The sequence below is a fragment of the Podarcis raffonei genome, chromosome 1 (genome assembly GCF_027172205.1).
Source record: "Podarcis raffonei isolate rPodRaf1 chromosome 1, rPodRaf1.pri, whole genome shotgun sequence".
Classification (NCBI taxonomy): domain Eukaryota; kingdom Metazoa; phylum Chordata; class Lepidosauria; order Squamata; family Lacertidae; genus Podarcis; species Podarcis raffonei.
Window position 1 is genome coordinate 92,763,578 of NC_070602.1, and position 27,799 is coordinate 92,791,376.

The following is a 27,799-nucleotide window of genomic DNA, read 5'->3' on the forward strand; positions in this document are numbered from 1 at the left end:
GTGGGAGAACAAAACACTACTGTTGAGAAGAAATGAAGTGGTCCTCAAATTATCCCTGAGCAAAATTCAAAGTGCTGGTGTTAACCTTTAAAGCCCTAAATAAAAACATACATCTTGGTCCAGGTTAATTTAGGGCAAGGGGTATCCAACATGTTTTGGACCACAACTTCCCCCAGTCCCATTCAGCATGGCCAATAGTCAGGGATGCTAGGAGATGCTGTGGTTGAAACATCTGGAGGGCATCACATTGGCTATCCCTGATTTACAGAATGCTTTCTCCCACAGAAGACACTATCCCCTAGAATGCACAAACATCATCTGAGGAGGTGGGATTGCTCCAAGTCCCATTGTTAGCAAATGTTAGGTGGTAGTTACAAGCAGCGGGACCTTTTCTGTAGCAGCCCCTACTGTGGAACTCTCTCCCCCCTAAAGCCTGCTATGGCAGCTCTGCACTGCTTCTTACATTGTTAGTGAAACGTTTGGGATCTGAGACCTAAAATGGTTAGGTAGCTTGGGATTCCGACTCACCAAAGCTAATTTTTATATTGTTTGCTGTTGTTTTTGTCTAGAAGACTCCAATTTATAAAGTTGATACTTGGGGCGTTTTACAGTAGTTTTACTGTTATTTCTACATAATGTTGCATGCTGCCTTGCAGGCTTTGTTTGGTGGGATTCAATTTTTTAAAAATAAGTAAGTACAAACCTTAGAGGAATGTAGGAAAAAGCTTTGAACTTTGGAAAATCTAGAAGGTTGAGCTTAGAAACAGGGTATAACGAGAAGCAGTTCCTTCTTAGGCAAACAAGTTAAACAGCTTCCAACAGAGTTATTTCCATGACTCAAGAAAGGAGCATTAGCTTCTGTCTACATTCCAAAATAGCACAAATAAGCACGCATCAAACACTGCCACACATTGAATTTTGCACAAGGTAGCAGAAGCTCTCCCAGATGTTTTTCCTGGGATGGCAGACTACTAGGGCTAAAAGAGATTAACCAACTGTGAAGATGGGAAAAGCTAGAGCACTACCAGACTCAAGAGAATAAAAAAAAGATTCTAGCAAGACATGAATCTGCAGAGCTGCTTGTATATTGTGAAATCAAGACTGTGCACAATCTATAAGCTTCTGAAGAAAACAGAGAATCACTCTTCCCAACTCCCACAATTTCTGCTTTTTGCTTTGAAACAAGAGGGAGGATGCCTGAGCAAAAAACCCTCACAGAAACAACTGCGCCTCAGGACAAATAATTAAAAAGTTAAGCCAACTTGTCCTCCCTGTTCCACTATCTTCTGCCCACACTCACTACTGTAACTGGGGAAAATTATGATAAATGCCTCAGTTGCAGAAATGACGAGCAGAATCCGTGACCAGGGAGAAGAGTCGGCAGAAGAAGATTGGAAAAAATTTAAGGACTATTTACAGAAATATTGTAAAATTAAGGAAAGTTAAATGGTGTTGGATTGAAATTAAGTGGTTTATAGCTGTAATGATACAAAGGAACATAGATGAGGGGGAAAAACGGGTTTGGAAAATAAGGTAATATTATAAGCTGTAATGCTTTAAGTGAATGATTTGCTGAACAAATAATTTTAATTGGAATACGAGGAGGAGAAGTATGAGGAGGTCTGAGAAATTTGTTATTGGAAAGTATGTTTTATGAACTATATGTCTTTTTTAATTTTTTTGTTTGTTCTGTTTTTGTTTGTTTGTTTAAAAAAAATTGGAAAATTTAATAAATATCTTTTTTTTAAAAAAAGAAACAACTGCGCCTCAGGACAAATAATTAAAATAATTCCACCATCTTCTGCCCCCACACACTACTGTAACTGGGAAAAATTATGGTAAATGTAATAAATCAAGAATGAGAGGATGGGGGAGAGTTGATGTAAAAGCATCCACTATTGGTCACTTTCTGCTAGCTATTCCGCTCACTGTATTCTGGCAACGTGCTGCTCACCTGCTCAGCAGGATTACATATAAAAAGAAATCCAACCCAACCAATGAATGTGTGCTCTCCAGTTGTACACTTAGGCTTATGTTGTGCAGTAGAACTTAATGCAACCTCGTAGGGATCCTTTTTCACCCCAAGTGAGAGCTGCAAGCCAAAAGGGGGCAGGGGGAGGGGGAAAAAGAAATGCAATTCCAACAGTGGCTGTATAGATCCAAGAGCTGGTGGTTCCATTTTCCAGACTGTAGTGCAAGGAGACTGGAATGCCCCCAATAACACATTTCTTCACCTAAGAAAGCAGCATACATGTTGTAGCACTGGGGTTATATGGGCACCCCACCCTGGGTGTATATGAAAAGATGTGCCTTGCCCACAGAAACTGCAACAGGGCAATTCCCAAACATATTTCAATAAGCTCACCATTATGCATAATGAAGCATTGGGTTCATTCCCCTCACAAAGCTACAATTCCCAGAGTGATCTAACAATCAGTCCCTCTTTCTCAGAGCACTCTGGAACAACTCTTAACTCTGTGAGGTGAACAAGGGTCTCCTGGCAACTCTCAGCACCCTTAGGAAACTACAGTTCCCAGGATTCTTTGGAGGAAGCCATTAGCATTTCAAGTGATGCAGCAGGGCTTTAAATGGATGGTGCAGATGATGCCTTATGCAACAAGTCACACAGATACACAAACATGCCTCACTGGGAGGCAGTATTTGGAAAAACACAGCTCTTCCAAAACATTACACTTCTTTAGACTGTCCAGCACCCTCAGTCTTGCCAACCATTCCCATATAAATCATTCAGCATTCACAGATGCAGTTATTACTGAGAACATCGTCTTTTTCCAGTTATTCCTAATGCCATTTATTCTGAGTCAGCATTTTCCATTTAGTCTGTGTTGTTTCGTTTTTTTACAAAAACTACAGACTTCAAGCCACTACAATTGTCTTCATTATTATTATTATTATTTATTTGCAAATTTAACAAAGAAGGGAAACAAAAAAGAAATTTTAAAAAACGAAGGGAGAAAAAAGAGGCACTATATAAACAACAACAATAATTAAAAACACTGTCAGTTCACATTAAGGATACCTAGATCATGAAGTCATTACAGTCTTTCCACCATCCCTCCAGTTTGCTTCCTGTCTTCACACACACCCTTGTTTTTCATGCTCTCAGCAGGGGCTAAGAAATGACTGGAGTTAATTTAGCAGTTGGCAAAAAGCAGGCGTCCAACCCTTCCCCTTCTAGACTCTCGAGTTTTGTGACCTTTGCACATGTTAAGGATGAAGGCTTTCCTTAGCAAAATTATTCAGTCCCTCCTTTTCTGCAGGCAAAAAGCTTCAAATAACCTGTGCGTGTTCTGACCATTTTTTCCTTCTTGGTCAGATGACTAAAAGTACTGAATTTTCATGAAGGCCATGGAAGCTTTCATTAAGACAACTTCACAACAAAGTGCTATACACTAACCATAAGCCGCTTATGTCTTAAACAGGAAAACACAAAACTATGCAGAGGTGTGTTTTTACATTCCACCTCAGCCTTCAACATGTTAACTTGACTTAACAGGGCAGGTATGTCAACCCATGTGAATATAAGCTTGCTGTTCCACTTCAAGCTCATGCCACTTTAAATCAATGAGTCTTTAAAGCGCCACTGCACTCGTTGCCCTAACCACCCACTCAGGCCCCTAAAAAAAGAAACAAAAGTGGGGAAAGCAGTGGATGCCTTTATAAACTCTTTAAGTGTGTGTTATTGCCGCTTCCTGAAGAACCAAAATTTAGACTGGATGCTCACTGGGAGAACAAGGAACATCATAGATTCTTGTCTGCACATCTCTCACACACCCCAAGTAAACCATAATCTGTTTATTCCCAGCATTCATTTTTTTTAAAAGGATATGTGCCTAACATTTGAAGAGTCAGATATATGGGGCAAAAATGTACAAACACTATTCTCCTTTCTGTGTGAGAAACCAGACTGCCCCCCTTTAATTTTTGGGTCCCCCTTGCCCACACCAGAAAAAAATATTGCAGACGCCCATGTCAGGAGTCCTGTGGAAGACCTCTCTCATATCCACATGAACAAGCAGTAGCAGAGCTGTCAGCTGTGGAAGGTGGAACCATTCAATGCAGAAACACACAGGGGCCTGTCAAAGACCCAAGGGTCCAAGGCATAGGGAGTGGCTGGAGCAGCGTGGGACCCCTTGACCCTACCAAGAGAAAGCTGTTAAACCACCTTATAATGCCAATCTCACACATTTGTTGTTTTAAACCTAGGGAGAGCAAGCCCTGCCCTATTATGGGCCAAGCCAAATGGGATATTCAGTCACGTTGCCCCTGTCATTCCTCTTCTCCCACCCCGCCAAAAAATATAAATAAATTACAGAACATATATCACTGGATGCTGCTCTCTGCAGTGTAAACTGCCATGGAAACAGCTCATTTACTTTTCCCAACACGGTGCATTCTGCACTACATGGGGAAACATCCTACCAGATGCATGTAAGAGATCAATTGTTGGGATTAGCAGGAAAAATTGTCTTCGTGGGGGGAAAGCACCAGGGATGGAGGCGGTGGGGAGAGGGGAAAAGAGAGAGGGTGTGAATGCATCACAGTCCTCAGAGTGTTGCACACCAGTGGGCCACACCACCCTTTGCCTCAGCACCACCATCCAAAGGTGCTATATGTGCTTAAGAGCACAAAAGGAAATCAACAGTTGGGGAAGGAGTGTAGCTTAGTGGCAGAACACCTTCCTTGCATGCAGGTCCCAGTTTCAATCCTGGATCTCCATTAACTAGGCAGGACTAGAAAAGACTCTTTTGAGACCCTAAAGAGCTGCTCCCAATTAAGCACAGGCAGCAGCAAGCTAGATGGGCCAACGTTTTGATTTGGTATAAGGCAACTTCCGATGTCTCTGTGTAACAGGTTAAGCCTCTGTGCCTCATCATTTCCCGCACATTCTGCCTTTCCCCCCTAACTTGAATGCCCAGCATAAATGCAGCAGGTTCACCGAATCCATAAATTTACAGATAAGAACAGCTTACATGATAAATGTATAGCTGTTATAACCTGGGCCAGGACTGGAGGCGAGAATGTCTGGGGAAGGGAGTAAGTGGGAGCCAAGCAGAAAAAGTTAACGATTCTGCTGAAATCTCCCTGCTTTTTGACAAGCTAGTAGCAAGAGTCAACTAATATGCTAAGCAGCATGCCTTACTGAAATGACTGGATTTCAATAATCCAAAAGTGGTGAGCAAACAAGGGGTCATTATAAGCAGAAACAGAGATCTATTTATTTTGCACCCGTCATCTTTGTGCAAATTGTGAATTTCTTTCACAACTTTGCTGACTAGGAAGTTTGATTTTTTCCCCTCTTCCCTTGGAAAGGAAAGTATATGGGTCACAAGGATTTCTATACTCAAGGAAGTCTCCTTTGCCACTCCAACCATCCTAGATGCATCCAAACAATACTTTGCAGTATACTGGAAATAATAGTTGGATTATCAGTTCAGCTGCCAAAATGGTCTTTTGGATTTTCACAGTTAAAAAAAGTTGGTGCATGCAACAGGAATTCACTACTTGGAGGGGCTTTGTATATACACAGCTCATGTCTTTTTAGTGCTGCTGCCAAATTCATTCAGATGCTGAACAGTTGCTTTCCCTTTTTATAGGCTTTGGACATGAATGGAATAGCGATTCCTGTGCTACCAGGATGGCGCTTTAGTGCTTTTCTCATCAATTAAAAAAACAAAGATTTAATCCTTCCCGCTATGTTCATGCTATCTTCAATCTAATGCCAGCAGTGCAATACCACATTCCCGTATTGGGGAAAACAGCTCTGCTGCTACTGCTTGCATCTATTTCTTTACTAAACAGGATTAAATTAGCATTTGAACATGCACATCCAGCACAAAGTTATTTTAAACCGCAAATTTCAAGTAAAGGTTTCAGAAATCAGAGGTTAATACAGGGGAAAAGGGTAACTTAGCAGATCTGAAAAAAGGAACAAAAACATGCTAGATAAGCACATCCAGAAATACAGTAGCACTTAGTCAGCACATGCACATCTTTTAGGATGATGCCTTAATTAAGGAGAGAGGTTTCAACATCGACAGTGACTACTCAGCCAATAGCCATTTTTAAAAAGCATGTGACAGTTGCATGATTTCATTCCACATGGCAGTGCCAGATGGGATCTAAGAACTGCCTTTTTTTATCAACAACAATATACAGCAGATACTGTTCAAGCAGAATGTGAAGACTCTTCCCAGCTAATGAATCCCAACTAAACAGGAGAGGAGAAAATATATCCAGAGTCATTCGTTAACCAGCAGTGGAGGAGCAGGGGGCACAGAAAGGGCAAGTATATTTCAATCTAGATGGATGAGTTGTGACCCACATGTTAAGAACTGGTTCATAAGGGACAACTGCATATTCCTGCATATCATCAGGGTTCCTTCCAACTCTTATGATCCTATGATTTCTGATTTTGCCTGGTAGCTCAGTAGAGCTGGCAAGCAACAGGTGTGCCTGCTAAGCAGAAGCTGCAGCCCAAGATCTAGGGATACCACCTATGTATTCTTCCCTGTCAGGTCCACAGAGTTAATAGAAAGTATGCAAGCAGACAGCTGACCCTTTAAGCTTCACTTACAGCTTTAGAAATGGCTGTTCTTTGGGGGGGCAATTAGCTTTGCAGGATGTGCCTTAGAAGCACATTCTCAAAGTCCAAAACTGCTCCACTGTCACCTTGCCTTAGAATCTGGACTACTGATCAGGGATGCACACATACAAATGTGTTTCCCAGTACTGTACCAATCATCCAAGCAAAAACTCTGGACTGCATTGCTTTCAATGGAAACTGTATTTGGAGGTGCATCCTTCCGAAACCAACACACTGCAGACAGACAGCATATGTGGATTGTCATCATCTCTGCACTCTGTTGCTTTCAGAGGACTGCACAGCCAAAGGTGTGCTCTACTGAAAGTAGCACACATTTGCATGTATAAATGATAAACAACTGATGTTTATATACCATATACTGGTATCATCTATCTCCAAACTAAACCCCAGGCCTGCAAATTATCTATTAGGTGAAAAGAAGGGGTTCCAAAAGGTATGAAACTCTCCTTGTACCCTTAAGTAGGTATATAACCTGTTCTTGCATATCATGTGAAAGTCATTGTGTTAATTCTGGAAAAATCCAGTATCCATCAGTCTTGCTCACATCTGCTCTGGCTTCACATCACTTGGGCAATATGTGGTTAAGTGGTTAATTTTTTGGCCACTACTGTTTTTTTAATTTTTATGCAAGCAAGGGGAAGTTCCCCTGCCCTCCCCCTGAGCTGTTAGTGGCATTCTGTTGCATTATTACAGGGATGGGCAACAGACAGATCCCAGCAGGAATATCAACTCCTGACTTTTTACAAAGTGCATTAGGCAAAAGCAATGGGAGGATGGGAGAGGGGAGCTGAAGAAGAGATGCATGCAGGATGGGGGTGGTGTCAAACAGACTCCATAAACCCCTAGAGGGAATAAGGCTGATGTCCCCCAAGACACGTGCATAAAGCATCAGAAGAAGAAGAAAGACTGCTAAACTATTGGAACTCCCAAGCACAAAGAATATCTTCAAAATCTAATGCACATAGTGGAAGCCGCCCCACTACAACTAGCAACAAACAACAGGACTCCCCTTCCTGCTGTTCATGTCAGTCCTTATTACATCGGAGGGACCTAAATCTTGACCCCACATTTCTGCATGTTAACCCATGTGGCAGTAATGGCTAGAAGCATGCCACGCCTAATCCTTGTTAAGAGGCACTTGGAATGGAATTCAAGTAAAAGCAGGCCAGCAGACCCCAATGCTGGCTCACTTTCTTTTAAAACATGCCTGGGGAATCCATAAATCTCTGCCGCTAACCAGAAGTGTCACGGGTAGGGAGGAATAAATGTGTCCATTTCAGTCTCTCATTTTTCCAATCTCACGGTTCAGTCCAGTACATATTTCCACACCAGGTTTTCAAAAGTCTCAATGAAAATGTATCAGTATTTCAGCATGCGTTTCTCCTGCTATATTCAGTTTTGAAAGCCATCTTCCCTAACGAAATGCATTTTTGTGTGCTGTTTTTTATGCGCACCTCCCCCCCAAAAAAGCCACATTTTTGTACACAATCTTTGGTTGGAGAAGTGCATTAAGAAAATTCGAAGGAACATGAATTTTGAAGGATAGCTGCATTTCAGTTTGCGTATTGTTTCGGAAAGCGTGAATTCGTATGGAAATGTGAAACAACGCAAATTTCTCCCCATCCCTAGTCATGAGTCAGAAAACACACACACGGTTATACGTATCAAAATGCAGTAGCCATAAAGAGAGAGATGCTGAGGGAAAGAGAAAGACTTGTAAAAAGCCTGGTCAGTCTGTACAAGTTGGCCTTTGTATTTGCTGGAACTAAGAAATTGCTTCTTTGGGAAGCTTATGAGAATGAGAGAGAGTGAGAAACAGAAATCTAGCTGGATATATTTTCCCATCTGTCCTCTTACAATGTATTTGGAACATTTAACAGATATTAAAACAGAGCTCCTAAGCATCTTTTGGAAAGAGAAAAACTCAAGGCTATAAAACATAATAACTAGCTGCAATTGACTAATAGGTATTTGGAATACAGAACCAAAATGTGTCTTAGGGTAGGGAGAGGTTCCTGCCCTGGAAGGCCGAATTTGTCCTGTCAAAAGCTTCCCTCTCTCCTCGAATCAGAATATTAACTCAGTACATATTATTTAAGTGAATTATACATTGCAGAAAATTGTGTTGAATCTGCATTAGAAACGGAATGCTTATTAATGAAGGTGGATAACCTCTTAGTTATAAGGTTCTGAAATTCAATGATAAATTATAAGTTATACTAAACAATAAATTTATAGGTCAAACAAAATAAGGCTAAGCTTATAAAATGCTGATAATTGGGGAAGATACTAATATAGAAACTGAAATGGGAGCACATGGGGATATAGTTCTAACTATCACTCCATTATCACTCTTGCAGTTGTAGACTACACACATTTACTCAGAGGTTAGCCCCACTGTGTTGAATGTGGCTTGCTACTAAATAAGAGTGCATGGGATTGCAGCCTTATTGTGCGACATACCACACAATCCTCCCAAGGTCTACTGTACAAGTGCAACCAAGATGAAACTTCAGTATCACTTCCAGTTTCCAACCTGTTTCTGAGCAAAAGGGAGCAATCCATACGAAGAATCTAAAAGGCATCTGACCCGAAAAGAATCAAGAGTTCAGCAGTGAAGGAGGACAGCTTGTCTGAACTGCACCCCTTCTCCAGAGACCTCAAAGTCTACAAGGATTCAAATGCATCAGCAACACATCAAGCATAAAGAATGTGTTGCTAGTTGTTTGGATCCTGATCTCTAAAGCAGACAACTAGTGCCAAGAGACTGCATCACAAAAGTTGCAAGAGGCAGGAACTCCAGCTGAGAATGTTTCAATCGTAATGAGCAAACTAAACCACACAAAAATAACATTGCTACCCCTTTGGAGAGAAAAAAGATTTGGTAACATTTGGGGCTTTTCCCCCATTCAAACATCCCCCCCCTGCTCTACTACTGTGTGTAATTTTTGCAGAATTTTCTAAATTATAAGATATGGCTGAACTCTGATAGCAGGGAGAGTTTGCTGTTCTCCTTTGTGGTTACATTCCTTTAAATTATTTTGGATTGTCCTCAACTGATGCCAAATCATACCCTTTTGTTGTTGCCCCTATTATCATAACCATTTCCTCATAAAGTGCATGAATTATCTTATTTTACTTGCATGAAATATAGCATTGACATGATTCAACACTCCATGTGGCTTAAGATTCATTCCCCAATGTATGGGCTACTTTCATCCACAAACCACACTGTCTCCTTTTGACTTGCACTGCAATTAAACATACTGAATCACTCCTGGGAAAGCTTCCAGGCATCCAAGTCATCATATGCTAGCTATAAAACATGCTTTCACCTTCCTTCGCCATAGTAAAAAGAATATTATATGAGCCCTGTAAATTCACAATCAAAAGCACTATCCATCCTGAGATGGGCCCACCAGCTTGCAGAACTTTGCAGATATATCTTATTTCCAGATTCTCTGATCTGCACATAATTTTTAAGCTGCCTCGCTGCTGCTGATTGCTTTTGCAAAGTTTCTGGATTCTCCTCAGGGTGTTCTTGTCCTTCTGGGTTTGTCTGCCACAGAGTTTAATGACTGCCAGAGTTCAATTTGGCACTCGAGTAGCTAAAACGGTGGAGGTGGTTTCAATCAGCTGCTTCTGCTATTCACATCCAATTCAAGGAGCAGCGTAAAGAAAGGAGAGCTGCCCAAAAGGATGGCTCTAAATCAGGTGTGGGGAACCTTTGGCCCTCCAGAAGTGAACTACAACTCCCAAGAGCCCCAATAGGCATAGCCAATGGCAAGGGATGATCAGACTACCCTTTGCAGTAGGCAAAACCCAGGACAGAATACCCCAAAAATCTCCTCCAAAAAAAGAGGAACCTTTATTATGCCTACCTGAAGAGAGAACCTTCCCAGAAATGCTCATCTCCCTAGGGAGGCTCACCTGGCCCCTACCACTAATGGCTTTTCAGTAGTGATGTGGAGTGGAAATTTTCCCAGCCCATTATTTTTCCACATTTCCCCCCTGTTTCCTCAAGTTTATTTAGTAACAAGGAACGGGTGTGAATTGTAAATACAATATTAGGCACGCTTGGTAGTTTCAGAGTCTTGAGTCCTGTTTACTAAACAAAAGTAAAATGAATGTGCCAAATTAGATTCCTATTAATGGCACCTGAAAATGTTCTGAAGTAAATTGAACAATGACCAAAGGAGACAACCTTTGGAGGGACTTACAGATCTAGGGACTTTGGGCAGCACTGTGAAAAAATTCTTATGTATCAGCATTTCCTTAAGCTACTTTGGATATTCTTTTGGGTGGAAAACAACTAGCTGCCATAGTTTCAAGTCAGTTTTTATTATGATTGAAAATACAATAAAAATCGCTTCCCCACTCCTCTACATGCAGCTGCTGGGTGACCTTGGGCCAGTCACACTTCTTTGAAGTCTCTCAGCCCCACTCACCTCACAGAGTGTTTGTTGGGGGCGGGGGGAAGGAGAATGTTAGCTGCTTTGAGACTCCTTAGGGTAGTGATAAAGCGGGATATCAAATCCAAACTCATCTTCTTATAAGGTTGTTAAAAGAATTACAAAGCGAAAGTACATGAAGTGCTTTAAGCATTCAAAATGCACTATATAAAAGGATGAGTTTTCCAATTTTTTTATATTTTAGTAAGAAAGCAAAGAGATTGATAAGCCTGCATTTAGCAGGACTCTAGTCCTCAGTAATGATATTACATTCAAAGTTCCAAAACACCATTCTAACAATAGCAACGGTGCTTCATACTTCTGCTAGAAAACTTCACACACACTAAACAGCATAATTACATCATTTCTAGCAAAGCTATAGGGTTCTAGCTTAGCAGTAAATGTGGCACTAGAAATCCAATGTTTCCAAATGTCAAACTGACATCTGGACTAGGGAGAAAAGGAAGCCAAATTGCAAGAAGACAGGTAACACGGTTCCTTTTAAGGTTAATCTAAGCCATTTTCTTTTTCATTTCCTTTATTGCCACCACTGTAGCTTGCAGTATTTAATCCTTGGAAAGAAGAAATACTGCAGATCTAACATCTGCAGATTTGTGAGTGCCCAGTATGACTCAGGCTCAGATGACTACTTAAAGGTGGCTCTTGCTACACAGGCCATGGAAAGTATGCTTCATTTTGCAAGACGCTGCAGTGTTGTACGAGTTCACGCTTACAGTGATCAAGGCTGAACTGCAAAGTCAGGCAGTTACCACAGAGCCATTTTACCACCGTTCAAGCGGTATATAAATATTGCAAAATAAAGGAGTATGTATCTCGCTTGCCCGTCCCTTATTTCTGGGATGGTGTACATAAAGCTGTCTGCATGTATGTGAACATTTTGCAAGTGTTGTCAAAAGGATTAAAAAACTTAAACTCTACAGCATGGATTGGGGAACCTGTGGCTCTCCACAGATGTTGCTGGAATACAACCCCTGATCATTAGCTATGCTGACTGGGGCTGATGGAAGTCCTAGCCCATCAACATCTGGAGAGCCACTTAGCCATCTCTGTTCTAGTGGCTTGATCTGCACATTATTACCAATGCATGATCACAGTCAAATGCAGCACCATCTTCCCTTCTCCCAGATAACCATTTAATAACACAATACTCGTGGCGTTTTGTGGGTTTCCTCATCCATTTCACTTCATTAGCTGTCAGCAGAGACCACAGAGCGCAACATGCATAACTTAATGTTACCAGGAATGTATGATTTTGGGCTCCAAATCAGGACGTGATTTGGCCACACTAGTTTCACATGGCGAATATGGCTTTTGGAACATGCTTTCTTCTGGTGACAACGTAGGTGTAGCATATGAAACCACATTTTCCTGTGCTGAGAAGAGGTCTTGGTGCATTGGCTTGTAAGCGAATGTCTTTTGAAATGTTTTTGCACAATTGGGGTGGGGTGGGAACCTGTGACCCTTCAGATGTTGCTGGACTCCCATTTCCCAACAGCCCCGTCCAGTAAGGCCAACGGTCAGAGGGGATGGGAGTTGTGGAGTTTGATTATTTCTGGAGGGTCACCTTTGGCTTAAGTAAACAATTAACAGAAGATCTCGGGGAGAGGAAACTGCACGGCTCACCCTTCACACCTGAGAGCTCTTACAAGATCTGAGTTGAACAGGAAAATGCATTATTAGATCGCCTCGCACTTACCTGAACAGATTACACCTTTATATCTTGGGCAGGAGAAGTCATCGCACTCACAGAACAGCCCGTAGATCTTCCCAAATTCGCTCTCGAAGCAGACGCAGTGGTTGCAAGAGCATTCCCCTCGGCCGTTGCAGACCCGCTTCCCTTCAGCTTCGCGGCACATGTTCTGGTACATGTTCCCACTCTCGCCTTCCTCACATTCACACTTGGCTCCCACGTGGCCCGGATCACAGTCACATAACCCACACACGTAGGTGCCGTTCCCACTGCACTTGCTACTGCTGTGCTCTATCTGTTTGGTACATCCGCACACGCAGTTGTAGGTGACGGTCACCTCCAGAGTGTCCCGAAACCAATCCGGCCTGATAGTGAACGTATGCGAGGTGTTCTCAGCGGGGCAACTCCGAGCTTCTACTGATATCTCAAAGGAAACCTATGTGGGAATAGTGAAAGGTAGGAATGGGAAGTTATCAGAAGCCTTAAAAAACTCAAATGTTTTGGCAGAACCAGCTCTACTGTTGGACAGGTTGAGGCAGCTCCCTCAAACAGCAAATGCTGGGGGAAGGGGGGAGAAGTGAACCAAGGAACATATATCAAGTCAGGCTATTGGCCCATCTAGCTCAGTATCATCTACACTTCACGGGCAGCGACTTCAAACGGGGTCTCTCTCAGACAGAGACTGAACCTGGGACCTTCTGCATGCAAAGCTTTACTACTGACTGATGGACCTTCTCCTTAGACACCCTGCCGTTCCCCTGGGCATCCTCAGCTAGCCTCCTGCCATGCCAACCCCACCCCTAGCCCTGGATGTAGTGTTGGATGCTGTTCTGCTGCCACTACTGAAGTAGGATTCAGCCACTAGTCTGATCAGGTTCTGTCTGCAGAAGGGCAGATGGGGCTGCTGCATTGTCCTGCTCCACACAGAATAAACATTAGAAGTGTAGTTGAATGTGAAGCCCTGTTTACAGCCCAGGTTGGAGATCCTAGGAACAACCTTCAAAAGGGAAAAGCAAGGGCAAAGATATCCCTTCTATTGCAGCAAACCCTCATACCATTTCAAGCAATGGGAATATTTTTGTTAAGTTGTTCTTATTTTGTTTTGAAGGAAAGCTCCCTCCTCTAGCTTTAGAGCACAGATCTGCAAGTCTTCCATCCTCCCTGTTACATTTGATTTTATTCTGCTGCCATTGCTCTATTCCAGGCATAGGCAAACTCAGCCCTCCAGAGGTTTTTGGGACTACAACTCCCACCATCCCTAGCTAACAGGACTAGTGGTCAGGGATGATGGGAATTGTAGTCCCAAAAATATATGGAGGGCTGAGTTTGCCTATGCCTGCTCTATTCTGTTTGTGTATGCTACTCTGGGAACTTTTTTTTTTTTTGAAGAATGTGTTATAAATGCTTAATAAATAAAAGTCCAATTATCTCTGCAGGCTAAGGGAGAAGTCGGTCTGAACAATGATTTCCTGTTTTCAGGTTGAAAACATTGTTAGGGCTTGCCTTAATTCCTCCCCTCCCCCCGTTAATTTTTGTTGCATTATTATAGCTAACCTATACACACTTACCTGGAAGTAAGGCTCACTCAACTCAATGGGACTTATTCTGTAAAAACATGCATACAGTTGCACTTTGAATTGCAACTGTGAATTCTTTATTAATGAAAATGAACAAAATGGTGTTGTTTTTAAATGATTGCATCCACAAGCTACCAAATGCCCACAATATTATGATACACAATCCCCCCCAATGCTATATGTTTTTAAAAACACATGGCATAAAAAACCTGTCAAACTGGTAGATTCTGCAATGATACAAACTAAACTCAGCACTAGATATTTTTCTCTTTGAGAAGTGAAGGCCAATGGCTTAGACTGCAAATAAGTGTTGTCTCTTTTATTCCCCCCTTTTCTCCCTTGCTTTTTTTCTCTTTTTTTAAATGAACACAAATTTGCAGGCTGCTTGGAGAATGCAGAACTGTTGCTAATAAAACAAGGGACAGCCCACCCCTGTAAAACACAGCGGCACAAATGGAGCAAAGGAACTGATTTATGAAACTTTAAAGTAATTACATATGTCAATGCAGCATTTAGCTTTGTTCCAGGTTTATCTATCAGCTGATTTCTGATGTACTTCGAAACAGGCTTGGTTTGAAACACACAGTGGGGAGGGGGCAATCTCTTGGCTCTTTCAAAGGGTCACTGAGAATTCTCCGTTTTATTGAAATCCCAGCCTGCTCTGCTCTGCTGTGCCAGATGGCAATGTGCAGATGGGACACTGCAGCAAGTTTCACTATTAGTAACCCCAACAGTGCTGTCCTCGATTCAGAAAAAGCATAGGAAAGCCTGATCTAGAGACTTGCAGGGGTATGAAGGAAGGAGTAGCTCTCCTCCTTCACAAAGGAAAACAGATCAAAGAGTCAGAGCTTAAAAGGTTTGCTGGGAGGAGCCCCAGGATTACACGGACCATAGAAGTTTCCCAATCCTGTGATCAGAGCAGATCAGAACTCACAATACCCAGATTCTGTCTTCTTCATGGGAACAAGCATGAAGCATCTACAGCAGGCGTCCTCAACCTTGGCCCTCCAGATGTTTTGAGACTACAATTCCCATCATCCCTGACCACTGGTCCTGCTAGCTAGGGATCATGGGAGTTGTAGGCCAAAAACATCTGGAGGGCCGAGGTTGAGGAAGCCTGGTGTACAGTGCCTTCTCCCAATGTGTGGTTTGATATATTCATTTCTGTTGGATAACGGTGGCACATATTGAAAATGCCTATGCAAATAGGCCTTGTTCATGTCACCCATCTGCACTTTCTCTTTGCACGGCAGCAGGGAAGAGGGGTCCAATTCAAGGCCTTCTCACATAAGTGGTTTTTTGGTTTTATAAAACATTTTTCCTTATTTTTTTCATTAATAACACTCCAATATGTGCCACATTATTACAATGTCAAACCATACCAGATCATAATACAATTTAAAAAGCCAATTATACATTTCCAAATTAAACAAATTTGGTGACTTCCTGTGTTCTGATCATCCGAAGATAATTATTCCTTGGTCCTTCTCACTTAAGTGTTAATGCACATAGGCCCCAGTTCACACTGAATATTTGACACACTGCGCTGGATGTAAGCAAAACCACAGCTTGCATCAACATTATACTGTGCATAAAATCCACAGGCTGGGGCCACGTGGGAAGGCGATTATAGTAACAGCTGAGGAATGAGCACTGGAAGCAAAGAAGGCGATTGTTTGCAAATGCTGCTTTCTGACTTCTGCCTGTCAAGAGAAGGAATCTGCTTCCCCAGCTCTCTCCAAGCACAAATGCAAGGGGTTGTGAGCATGCCCCGACAATATAAACTCACGACTAGCCAAGTACAGATTAGTGCTCACTGATCTAAGATTGCAAAGTTGCTCCAAGGTAAATGGGGGATAAGGCATGCACAGGAATGTGCTGCTACCATGTGAGCAATGCAAGGGAAAGTAGTAGGCCAGCTGATGAAGAAGTTCAAAATGAGAATAACACATTAAAATGCTTTTACCATTTTCAAGATAGATTACATAATGTATGGAATGGAAAGCTGCTTCCCTCAAGCCCAACACGTTGTGGCCTTCCAGTTTCAAAGCAGTCCTCAAACAGAATTCACTGGCAGAATTTGGTCTCTCTTTTTCAATATCAGATCTGGAAGCAATCCCCTTAAACTCCTATCTCTAAACTAATAAAAACTGAATTTATGTGCCACTGTTGAGGGCACAGCCCACCCAAGGCAGCTCAGAATATCAAAAACATAACAACGAACAATCTTACAGCCATCTAAAACTGACAAGGGCAGCAACATTAAGTTATCAAAGCAGAATAGCAGAACAATATAACAACTAACAACAGCTATATTCTGCAACGTAGCTCCCTAGGTGGAGGGAATTTTTTTACAAAGAGGCCGTTTGAAGAAGGTGGGTTTTTATAAATTCATGGTGCAGAGGTCACAGGCACCTCTGAGAGGAGGGAACTCCTATTATTGAACTGCCTCAATTATCCCTTTCATGGGAGCCTGATGGCCCATATGCAATTCTACCACAATTATTTCCTATCCTGTCCACTGGATAAACAAACTCACCGTGTCTCCTATCTGAAGATCTGCACACTTCCTGACTCCAGGGTATGACAAGCCATCCTGACACGTGGCTGTGAAAGCCAGGTTGAGGTCCTCAGGGTTATCCCAGACAGTTAGCTCTACTTTAGATCGGATACTCTAGAAACGAAAAGAAACAGAGTCCCATCAGTTAAATTTTTTTAAAAGAACATACATCATTTCAATTCTTAAGACATTTGTGGGAACAAACTATGCACTAATGGGCACATCAAATTATATGAAACAACACAGTGATCTAAGGTTGCATCCATAGTAACAATAAGGAGCACCTCCCTTCTTCATCAGTGCCACATTCCATAGTTCTTGATGCCAGGGAAGGTTCCAGTTCCTAGCTATTAAGAAACATGTTTAGGTTGTGAATCACAGATACAGTAAACAGAAGTGCTACTAAAGAATCCAGAGTTACTGGCTGAGAAATAATCTTGCCTCTTTCCTGGAAGACCAATCCCAATATTGTGGAAATAATTGGGCATAACCACCACATATGAAAGGAAGTGCCTTGCTTTCCACAGTTTCTCCAGCACAGAGAGAGATGAACTTGAGTGATTTATTTTATGAACAGCATATGAAGTAAGACACTACCAACAGAGTAATGTGCTGGCATTTTCTTTCATTCCAGCTGAGACTGAGAGGAATGGAGGTTCATTCCACAGAGCGCTCCAAGAATCATCTTGTATTTGAATTTAAAGGCCCTGGGATTTTACTGCTTGTGTATTTGAGGATGAAGGGAGGTGTGTGTGTGTGTGTGTGTATATATATATATATATATATATATATATATATAATAAATAAACATTATGAAGAGGAAAAATGCCTCTTTTAGTAGTATTGCAATTTTGTCTAATGTACGTCTCAAAGTTGTTGAGGGGTCTGGTGGCTTGGGATATTATAACAATCACTGCACTTCCTAAATCTGTTCTAAGGATTCTTCCAAACCTCTTCACCTGCAGTGATGTTTGAGCTGACTAAATCCCCTACATCCCCTCTCCAACCAAGAAACTTCACGGAATATAATTGTCCTACTGCCAAGCCCAGAGTTGCTTCTCCACCACTTGCCCTTTTGCCTGCACTCCTTCTCTGTGATGCTTCAATCACTGCCTAGTTCCTCTTCATCAGTATTCCAGTGTTAGCAAGTGGGCAGTACTGTACTGGCTTTCCAAGGAAGGAAACAATGAGTTGGGCACACGTAACTATAATGGTGACTGGTTGTTTATCCTTCGCTCATTACCATTGCTGTAAAAATAAGTTCAAACCTTTTATGGTCCCCCACTCCTCCCTTCAGGGTCTTTGTTTATAAGCATTCTAAATAGCTATAAAGATTCACTGTCATAGTCTGGTGTCTTTTACAATGAGATAAACAGGATATCAAGTATTTCCAAATCAAAAGCAGAGTAGCAGAAAGTCTCTGTGTTGTTGTTGTTGTTTTTTTTTTTGTGTGTGTGTGTGTGTGTGTGTGTGTGTGTGTTTTAAAAAATGCATCTCTGTTGAATTCTCCAATGTTAACATGGCTTGTTTTTCAATAGACCCAGCATGCTGCTCTCAGGATATAATTGGACTCCCAGCTCTCATCAGCCCTTGCCAACAGCTTCTACAGGGCACCAGGTTGGCTATGGCTGTCTTAATACATTAAAATACCAACGAAACTGGAGTCTAATTAGTTATTATTATTACTACTACTACTACTACTACTAATAATAATAATAATAATTACTTACACCACACCCATCTGGCTAGGTTTCCGCAGCCACTCTGGGCGGCTTCCAACAAGAAATTCTTAAACTCTAAATAATTCCAAAATTCTCGTGGCATACACAGCAACAAATCATCTGCTGCCCACATGCCAACTATCCTCATCAGCCTCCCACACAATCAAAACAAACGGAGGAAATGGGCATCCCTCATACATGCCATCTCCTTTTCCTCCTGTGATCTTTAAAACAAAAAGATGCTGCCAGTCAGAACCGGTATTACTAGGTTGAATGTGCTGCTGCCTTTATTATTCAGCATAAATCTACCTTTCTTATCAGGGCAGGGTCTATCTATGTCAAATACAGGAAAAAGGGGGCCACAAAAATATTAACAAGTAGCTACATGCTCATGAGTGGCCAATTTCCTTTCTCCCAGCAGCCTCTTTTATAGTCCCAAAGAGCCAATCGGCGGACAACATGGACGTTGCATAATGCAGCTTTGACTTCTAATAGGCATCCATGCAGCCGAGCTTAACCTCTAAGCACTGCTCCATGGGAAGAGACTAAAAGTGCTTTTCTGGCACTCATGAGGGAAAGGGAAGTAATCAAAAGGAAGTAATAAACACTCTGGAACAGCACTTCTCTGCGTTGAAACATTATAGAGAAAACAGTCAAGAAACAGGATTAACAATGAGAAATCGGATAACAGGAATTCAAGCCAAGAGATGAAACCGTTAGAGCTCCTATTCTGGCTTCAATCCATCAAAGCAAAATAATTTTATGTTCTTATACAGCACCTATGTACAAAATCACTTACATACAGTATGAGAAGATCCGACCTCACAATCTCCGCCAAAGAGCAAGAGAAATAATTTGAAGTGGGTAATTTGTGTAAGCAGACAAATATCTGTTCATTATTTTTTTTACTGCATTTCTATCCTACCTCAAAGTGATTTTAAGCTTTTGGAGCTTTTTTCATCATATTGCCATGCATCCAGGCTTCCCATGACATTTGACCGATTCGGCAAAATTCCTCCAACGCCATTTTCACACCCGAAAACCAGGACATGTCAGGAATTTTCCTGACATATGGCAAGCCTGGGCTAGTGAGGATTTGAACTCCAGTCTCCTAGGTCCTAGTCCAACACTCTAACCACTGCACTAGACTGGCTCTTCTGTGGTTCAATAGAGAAATTCAAATGTCACAGTTACCAGGGCAGGGGATGGCTGGTCAACAATGATGGTGGAGGATGTGTGAAGCAAGAAGAAACAACTAGACTGACAATCTGAAGAGAAATGGACTGTAGTAGTAAATTTAAGGAAATCCATAGATTTACAGTGCAGGACACAAGTTCAATTTTCTTACCAGCTAGGTGGCATCATCTGCACACACCTCCTTTCATGATATGCTTGCAGAGTGGCACAATGTTATGTCTGCTCCCCAATACCACACTTGAATGCATCTTTTATTTTGAGACTCCTTTGTAAACCACTTTGAGAGCCTCTTGGGGCCACAGACAGGGATGTAAGTATTCTAAATAATTAAAACATACAGACGAAATTGATGACATCTAAACACCAAAAGTGAAAAACTCACATTGTAGGCCTTGACTATAAGCTGGATAATATTTGTAGAGTCTTGATTTAAAATCTCTACTGTCGTTCCAGGAATGAGGGCAGTAAGGTTCTTTTTAAAGAGAGAGAGGGGGGGGGAAGTACACAAGAGAAACAAGTTATTTAAAAGCAAAGGAAATTATATCCTCTCATAAGTTTCATCAATATAATTAAAAAGCCACAATTTTTTAAATGGGAAAAACATTGGTCCTTGGAGACTTCTGTTCACTAACATTAATTAGACGGAGGAGAATGGGAAATTTTGTTGAGACACAAGGTGCTTTGAGCCTCTGAACAGGGCAGAGACATAATTGACTTTTAAGTAGTAAGATTTAAGTAACGGCAGGCTGGGCTGAATACACTACTGTTGGCAACGTTCCCAAAATAAGGATTAAATCTCATAGCTATTTTTGGTGCCTTCATGATCACCAATGTTGATCTATTCACTTTAAGAAGCTTAGCTGCTTTTCACTGAAGCGCCATTCTGAAATTAACTGAAGAATGAAATTGGGAGGAGGGCGCACTGCAGAGCTGCTTGGGGCTGCAACCCTAACCCCACTTACTTGGAAGTAAGCCCTACTGAATGCCAACAGGACGTACCTCCGAGTAGACACGGTTAGGATTGCAGCCTGATTTGCACAGAGGCAAAACTCCCAGGGCTTAAAGCCAGATCATAAGCACATTCTCAAGTGCTTTTTAATTCCAAGCAGCTCTTCCTTCCTCCGAAGTACTAGACGTCTTAACACTCCTCTCACCCCAGAACTCCAGTGACAAAACTGCCGCCTTGCAATCTTAATCGGACCTGAAAGAGTCCTTTCAAGCTTCTCAAGATTGGGGCAAGGATGGGGAAATTCCAAAAACAGTGGCCAAATCTGCAATTGAGAGCTCCCAGTGTGCCTGCATGTGTGAAAATATGCCATATTCCTGCATGTGTTTATTTGTGTGTGCATGCATGAGAGTGTGGCCCACATCCACCTTGGCATGAAACCCCTGGAGGAGCTACAATGGGGCAATGCAACCCTCATAAAAGATTATCCACCCATGGAGTAGGGTGACTTTCAAGGCCCACTCTGACTCTACTGACTTCCCCCTTCACTTTCCAGCAGGTTTCAAACAGGAAATCAGTTCCTTCCTCTTTGTGCCTAACACTTACCTTATAAAGAACATAGTGACTTTTCGTCACTGCAAAAATTAGGTGTATATTGTTCTCAGCTAGTTTCTCTGCAAGAAGAGCAAGAGAAGGATAATCCTAGAAAAAGATAAAGAAAGAGAGACCAGTGAAGACAAAGAAAATGAATTATAACTGCTTTGCAACTTTAATCCTATTTGCCTGCGAGTAAGTTTCATTGAAGTTAACAGGGCTTCCTTCTGAGTAGATATGCATAAAATTGTGCTTTAAAAGACTCCAAGCGTATACAATTATAGCTAAGCACACACATCTGCAAATAAGAGATTTCCACACCGTGGATTTACTTTAAGACCTATTTCATATTACGGCATCCGTGTGTCAAGGAACGGAACTCTGTGGCCCGTCCAAACTAAAGCTGTATTTCTGGTTTGCCATCATTTAAGTGCACTCACTATGATCACGTGAAAACCAGGCCAATTCACAGGGTTGTTGTTATAGAGGTAAATTACAGAGAATTGCCAGGGCAATTACCCAAAATAGGCAGCAATAAAATTCAAGTGCTTTTATTACAGTAAAACAAGACAAAAACAAGAGCAGGGCAAGTTAGTTAAAACTTGAAAGGTTACAACTCAACCCACCCACACAATGGCATACATGAAGAAATGTGCCTTCCGCTGGCACTAAAAACTCAAAAGAATCAGTGGGGTGACGAATTTCATAATCAGGGAGCCACTACCAAGAAGGCCTCCCCTGTAGAGCTTAATACCCAGGAAGGCCTATATGGTATAGTGGACACTTCATCACTTATCTAGGTTCCAAGAAAATTAGTCGCATTAAGTCAGCCAAGCAACGAATTAATAGCCATGCTGCCCAATTCCCCACCAATTATGGGGTCAGCCGTTCTCTTTACCCTTTTTCATTACATCCCAAAACCTCTTCTCAGGAAGTACTGCATAGCTTGCACTGAGCCATCATGGCCACCCACCCAGCCAGGCTAAGACCTGATTGTAACCATGTACCCACATTATGTATTCTCAGACTATTCTCTGCAATTTCAAAAGAATATGTAAACCAATGGAGCTCTCCCTTCCAGCAGCACCCCCCCCCCATTACCCATACAAATGGCAGTGAAGTAACAGCAGGAGAAGGCAGCATCTTGCTCCAATATAAACAAGTGGAGGAAAACCTCTCTCATGTCACACGTTTGGCGCAAAGAAGAGAGTTCTGACAATAGCAATCCACTCTGTTTAGGCCATGCATCAATTACCTCCAGCTCAGAGCAAAGCTTAGTATGAATGCGCTATTAAGAATACTGTTTATACCCTCCACTTCTTGTTACATATAAAATTATAGGCAAGACGCTGAATAATCTGTACAGACAATTCTGAATACCTAATCTTTAGTGCCATCTGAATCCCACAGAAATTAACAAGACATGTATTCCATGAAGCTCATTCACCTGGGAGTTTAGGATTGCAGCTTTAAGCATTTATCTATGCACATTAGTACTATCCATTTCAATGGAAATTAGACGTGCCAAACTTTTCACTACTTCCAGCCCGTCCTGTGTGGATCAGCCAGTAATGTTCCCATTTTACAGGCCTTCCATTGTGAACCACACTGACATTCTTCCAATACTGTGGTGGCAGAATAGATTTTCATGTGATTTCTAGGCTAGTACACAAATTACAGAAATGGCCAATGAATATGTACATTTACTGACTTTGTTTACTCAGGAAAACAAAGAAATGTCCTGCGGAAGGATTCAAGCCCATTGTCAAAAGACAGCGAGTTAGGAACACTTTCAACATGGAGGGAGGGGAACATTACATGCTCATTAAAGGGCACAATAATAATTAGGATTTGCAATTTGCCTGGCCTGCAGAAAAACAACCCAACAGCTATGCAAGAACAAAGCGGCTCTTCATCCAGAGAAGCTAAAGAAGGAAAATAGCTATCTGCAGACCTCTCTACTGAATTCAAAGTGTCAAATCAAGGTTTACCTTGTCCTTTGCTTACCAATATTTTATTTATGTACCGAGACAAATAAATGGAAGGACAGGACTTAGCTAGTAAGGGGCACACAGAAGCTGAAACACATGACGGCTGCTGAAAGCATAATGGAGACACAACAAGTTGCACTGAGACACAGTAAGTTGTGAGACATTCACATAGCCACCGTCTTTAAACAGTAGTTAAGGGTTTGGGGGTAACAAGTTGTTCCATCCTGAAATGAAATGCAACAAGGATCAGTGATACAGAACACTGATAAGGAGCAGCTGTTTACCTCACAAAACATTGAGGAAAGAGTTGGAATGAAGCAAGGGACTACATGCAGCAGCTTTTATATACACTATTTTGCCTCATGCAGGGCTCTGGAGACACAAGCGAATGTGTTTTTAAAACTGTCTAATCATCCAAATGTGAAGTCAAATTGTGGCATTCAAGAGACCCTCAGAATGATAACTAGACATTTTACACATCCATTTCATTGCTATGCATTCTCACCAGTTGATTGGAAGCGGTGTATTCGTTGGCCTCATTCAGGTGACACTGCCCATCATGTGGCTGCACCAATCCACCCAGCTTCCCATCCAGTGCTATGTGTGGGACATCATCCGTAGTGAACACCAACAAGTGAGAAGCCTCCTTCCGCCATCCAATCTCCTTCTACATTGAAGTCAAGGCAAAAGAAGAAACCCGTCAGCCTTTGCTCATGCCAACAGACAGTTTCTTTCTGCATTGCATCAGGAGATAGGCATTGCTTAAGTATAATCGATAACACAGATAAAACTATTTTGTAAAAGAGATAAACAGAAACAAAGCCACAGGAAAACAATAAAAACAGAGCAGAATTATAACCATAACCTTCAAATTCTGTAACCAGAAATTCTAATGCATGTACTGTAATAAACGAAGCAGAATTGTAAGTAAAAATGTGCAAATTCAGTCCCTGGTGAGTAACTTGGAATGCACAGCATAATCTGTGCATGACATTATCTGCAGCAATTAAAATATGCTCTTCCTGCCACTGGTAGGAAGATATGGAAACCCATTCCTCCAAATATTCATCTCAGTGGAATTAGGCATCATCCTTTTGATAGGAAACCCTCTTAAACAACTGACTCCTGCCTAAAACGGGCAAATGGTTGTTCTAGCTATTCAAGCACAATGATGTTTCCAGTGGTCAACATACATGTCGCAGCCAGTAGTTGACAGCATGACCTCCAGGTCCAGCAAGATGCCACATCGGCTGTGAAACAGGTACAATACCCCAGTAGCCTGTGAGACCTGCTTATTTGAAGGAAATATCCAAAAGATCAAAGGCTGCAAAGGGCAGGCCAAAGCAAAATATAAGATGCCATGTATGCACTGCAGCAACTAACTGCATTTTCCCTTGGATATATTAGTTTAGGGAAGTTGTGCCCCCTTTGAGGTCAACACAGACTTGGTCAACTTGGAAAATCAGATTTGCTGACCTCAAGTCCTGTAAGAGTTCACTAATCATGCAATCGTTCCTCCGGGGGGGGGGGGGAGATATTCTATTATAGTTCCCAACTCTAGAATCATAAAAAGTGGCATGCATTTTATATTTGCTCCCAAAACTTAGGAAAGCAGCTCAATTTTCAGAACAGCGAAAAAAGGTGTGAAGAAATAAAATTTAAAAAGCCATGAGACATTATTAGCAGCAGCAGGTGTAAAAAAACCAATGCTGTCTTTAGTGTTCCCTGCTGAACACAGGAAATAACTCCCCCTCCAGGGAAGTGACAAACATATTATCCTTTTATTATGCTGACAGCAGTTTGAATAAAAATTGTCTTTCTGCCAAGAGTGGAACTTTTGCCAAGGCAGCTGACGAGAGGCAACTGTGCCTGCACATTTAAGAAGCAGGCTGTGTTTTGATCCGCACAGAAGCTATGGGTTTTATATATATATATATATATATATAAAAGGAAAACAAGCAGCAGAAACTGAAGCTCTGTCAGATAGATGCAACCTATCCAAAAATAGTATCAACAGATTCTTAAAATAGGCAGTCATGCCATATACCTTGCTAATATACAAAGGCAAAAAGGACAAGAAAAGTATTTTACTACAAATGCTGCACCCAAATCCCAGTGTCAAATGCAGTCATTGTTCATAAACAAGAGGCATATTTAGGATCTACTGGCAAGGAATGCCACTGATGCAACTGCCAACCTAAGGGACAAGTAACAATGGCACTGCAATTTTTCTTCAGATGGAGACACACACAAACGTGCCAGACCCTTTCTTTTTGTGCTTCGAAAGGGCAAACTAGCACATACACACTGTGGTGAGATGCACAAGTCCCAAGTCACAAATCTCACTATAGAGATGTATAATTTCCCCAGCTAACCTAAAAAGCACAAATTCCACATGGCACACAAAGATATTCTGAGAATTCATTTATTAGTGCCATTTTTTAAAGTATGTTCTCCCCACACACAATCAATTAACTTCCCATCTCCAATACCTGCAATCCCTACAGGCTACAAGGAATGGCAGATACAGTAGTACCTTGGTTTGTAACCGTTTTGGATTACAACCACATCAAACCTGGAAGTGCATGTCCCTTTTTTAAAAAAGATTACAACCCCGGGGGGGGGGAGGCCCCATTGGCAAAAGCGTGCCTTGGGTTACAACCTGTTTTGGTTTACAACCAGACCTCCGGAACGGATTGTGGTTGTAAACCAAGGTACCCCTGTATAGTCAACCATTCACAATCTGCCAGAAGTTACTCACCTCACACACAGCAGCCTGCAAGATTGCGTCAAAGCCACCTTCTGGGGCATCCCTATTGCGGGAAACCTTCTGTTTCTGAACCTCTTCATTAAACCGGTCAACTTTATCCGTGAGGGACAAAAGGTGGCGAAATCCAAAGGATGGGACGCAACTGGGAAATAACTTGTAACTAGAAAAGAAATGAAACATCACTGTGAGTCATTTGTCTGCACAGTAAGATAATAACACCAGAATTTGTGTCGCACTTCATACCTACTAAAGCTGCTCAAGAATGCAAATTCAGAGCAACTTTCTGGCTTGAAAAATTACTCACATTCTGAATAATGTACAATACAGTGACACTGGAAATGAGAAACTGAATTTTGAAACTGAATATGCCCCAGACAAGAGTCTCTATAGAGACTTCTTTCCGAGTAAACTTGGTACTGGCTGTTGTTCAGGATTGAGATTTTGGCATGAACCAGGAAAGAAGCAGGCAAGCCTTAGACCTGCTCCAGTTGGACTGTCCCTTCCAACCAAGAGGGCAATATTCCATCAGTTGCCCTGTGGGGAGGATCCTGATGACTTTTCAAGTAGTTAAACAATGTTTATTGTATTTTTAAAATAAATAAATTTAATTGGAAGCAACCTTGGAAATATTTCCCGAAAGATGGGAAATGAATTGTAATAGATACATAAATATTTGAGTGCATGTAGTTTAAAGGAATAGGAGAGAAACTGGCCTGCAATTCCATTAGGGCTATATCAGGTGCTCGTAATGTGTGTGCAAAAGAACCCTACAGATTTTTAAAATTTTTTATTTCCCCCCTCCTTGTCATAGTGTCACTATCACCTCGGCAATGTGAGAAGCCCACCAGGGAAGAAGAGGGGCCTGAGCTGGCCATGATGAACAACGGCTGCTGCTGCTGCTGAAAGCTGAGGCACAGATGGAAGGAATGCTGGAAAATTCTCTGTTTTCAGTCTCTGTCACTCTGTCTTGTATTTACATGACTGCTTTATGTACTCATGTGGTTGAACTGACAAGCTCATTTCTCCGCATGGTATGTACTAGAGTGAAGCACTCTAGTACATACCACTTCAGAAACTGAAAAACAACTATCCCATTTGAAAAGGACTTATTTGCTTTGCTTTCACTAGTTCTATGGTTTCAGGAGAATAATTTCATTTTAATCATGCTACTTTCTCTTATGAGCATGAACAGGAGTCCCTAGAAGCTTAGCAGCTTCTAGTTCAGTTAGCTAATACTCTGTGATTTGAAGCTTAGCAGAGATCTTATGTCAATGTTAAGTTGGGGTGGAGGCTTTGGCAAATTGGCCATCATAAATAACACAGAACCTCAATATGCTTGTTCTCTTCTCTTTATTCTCGTCATATATGCTACATACCAGGGGTTGTATTAAACCAGTCTGAAAAATAGAGCTCTGGGAAGGGTGTAGAGGTGTCTCCTAACAAGTCACAGCACCCTTAGCAAGCTACAGCCCAGAATTCTTTGAGGGAAGCCATGAATGTTTAAAGTAGTATGATACTGCTTTAAACGTATACTGCAGATGGGACTGTGGTTTGCAAGCAGAAACCACCCTCCAACCAAATAAGCATACCCTCTTCTCCCCTTCTCTTACCAGTCTTAATCATAATTTTAACATTACATCTGCACTGAAAGTA

At 41.7% G+C, this 27,799-nt stretch overlaps 2 protein-coding genes across 3 annotated transcripts in view; one reads left to right on the plus strand and one right to left on the minus strand.

Moving 5' to 3' along the window:
- UMPS (uridine monophosphate synthetase) overlaps positions 1-27,177 on the plus strand; it is a 54,174-nt gene extending 26,997 nt beyond the window's left edge. The window contains exon 7 of the transcript XR_008332328.1: positions 26,958-27,177. The gene's annotated coding sequence lies outside the window, so the exon portion shown is untranslated. The remainder of the gene's footprint in view (positions 1-26,957) is intronic.
- ITGB5 (integrin subunit beta 5) overlaps positions 1-27,799 on the minus strand; it is a 74,199-nt gene that overhangs the window by 16,328 nt on the left and 30,072 nt on the right. For both annotated transcript variants that reach the window (XR_008332324.1, XM_053404347.1), the window contains exons 5-10: positions 26,138-26,306; positions 23,882-24,043; positions 21,398-21,493; positions 20,228-20,317; positions 16,907-17,041; positions 12,797-13,226 (exon numbers count right to left, since the gene is read on the minus strand). Coding sequence is in view for 1 of the 2 variants with exons in the window: in XM_053404347.1 (XP_053260322.1) it covers positions 12,797-13,226; positions 16,907-17,041; positions 20,228-20,317; positions 21,398-21,493; positions 23,882-24,043; positions 26,138-26,306 (1,082 nt within the window). In the remaining variant the exon portion in view is untranslated. The remainder of the gene's footprint in view (positions 1-12,796; positions 13,227-16,906; positions 17,042-20,227; positions 20,318-21,397; positions 21,494-23,881; positions 24,044-26,137; positions 26,307-27,799) is intronic.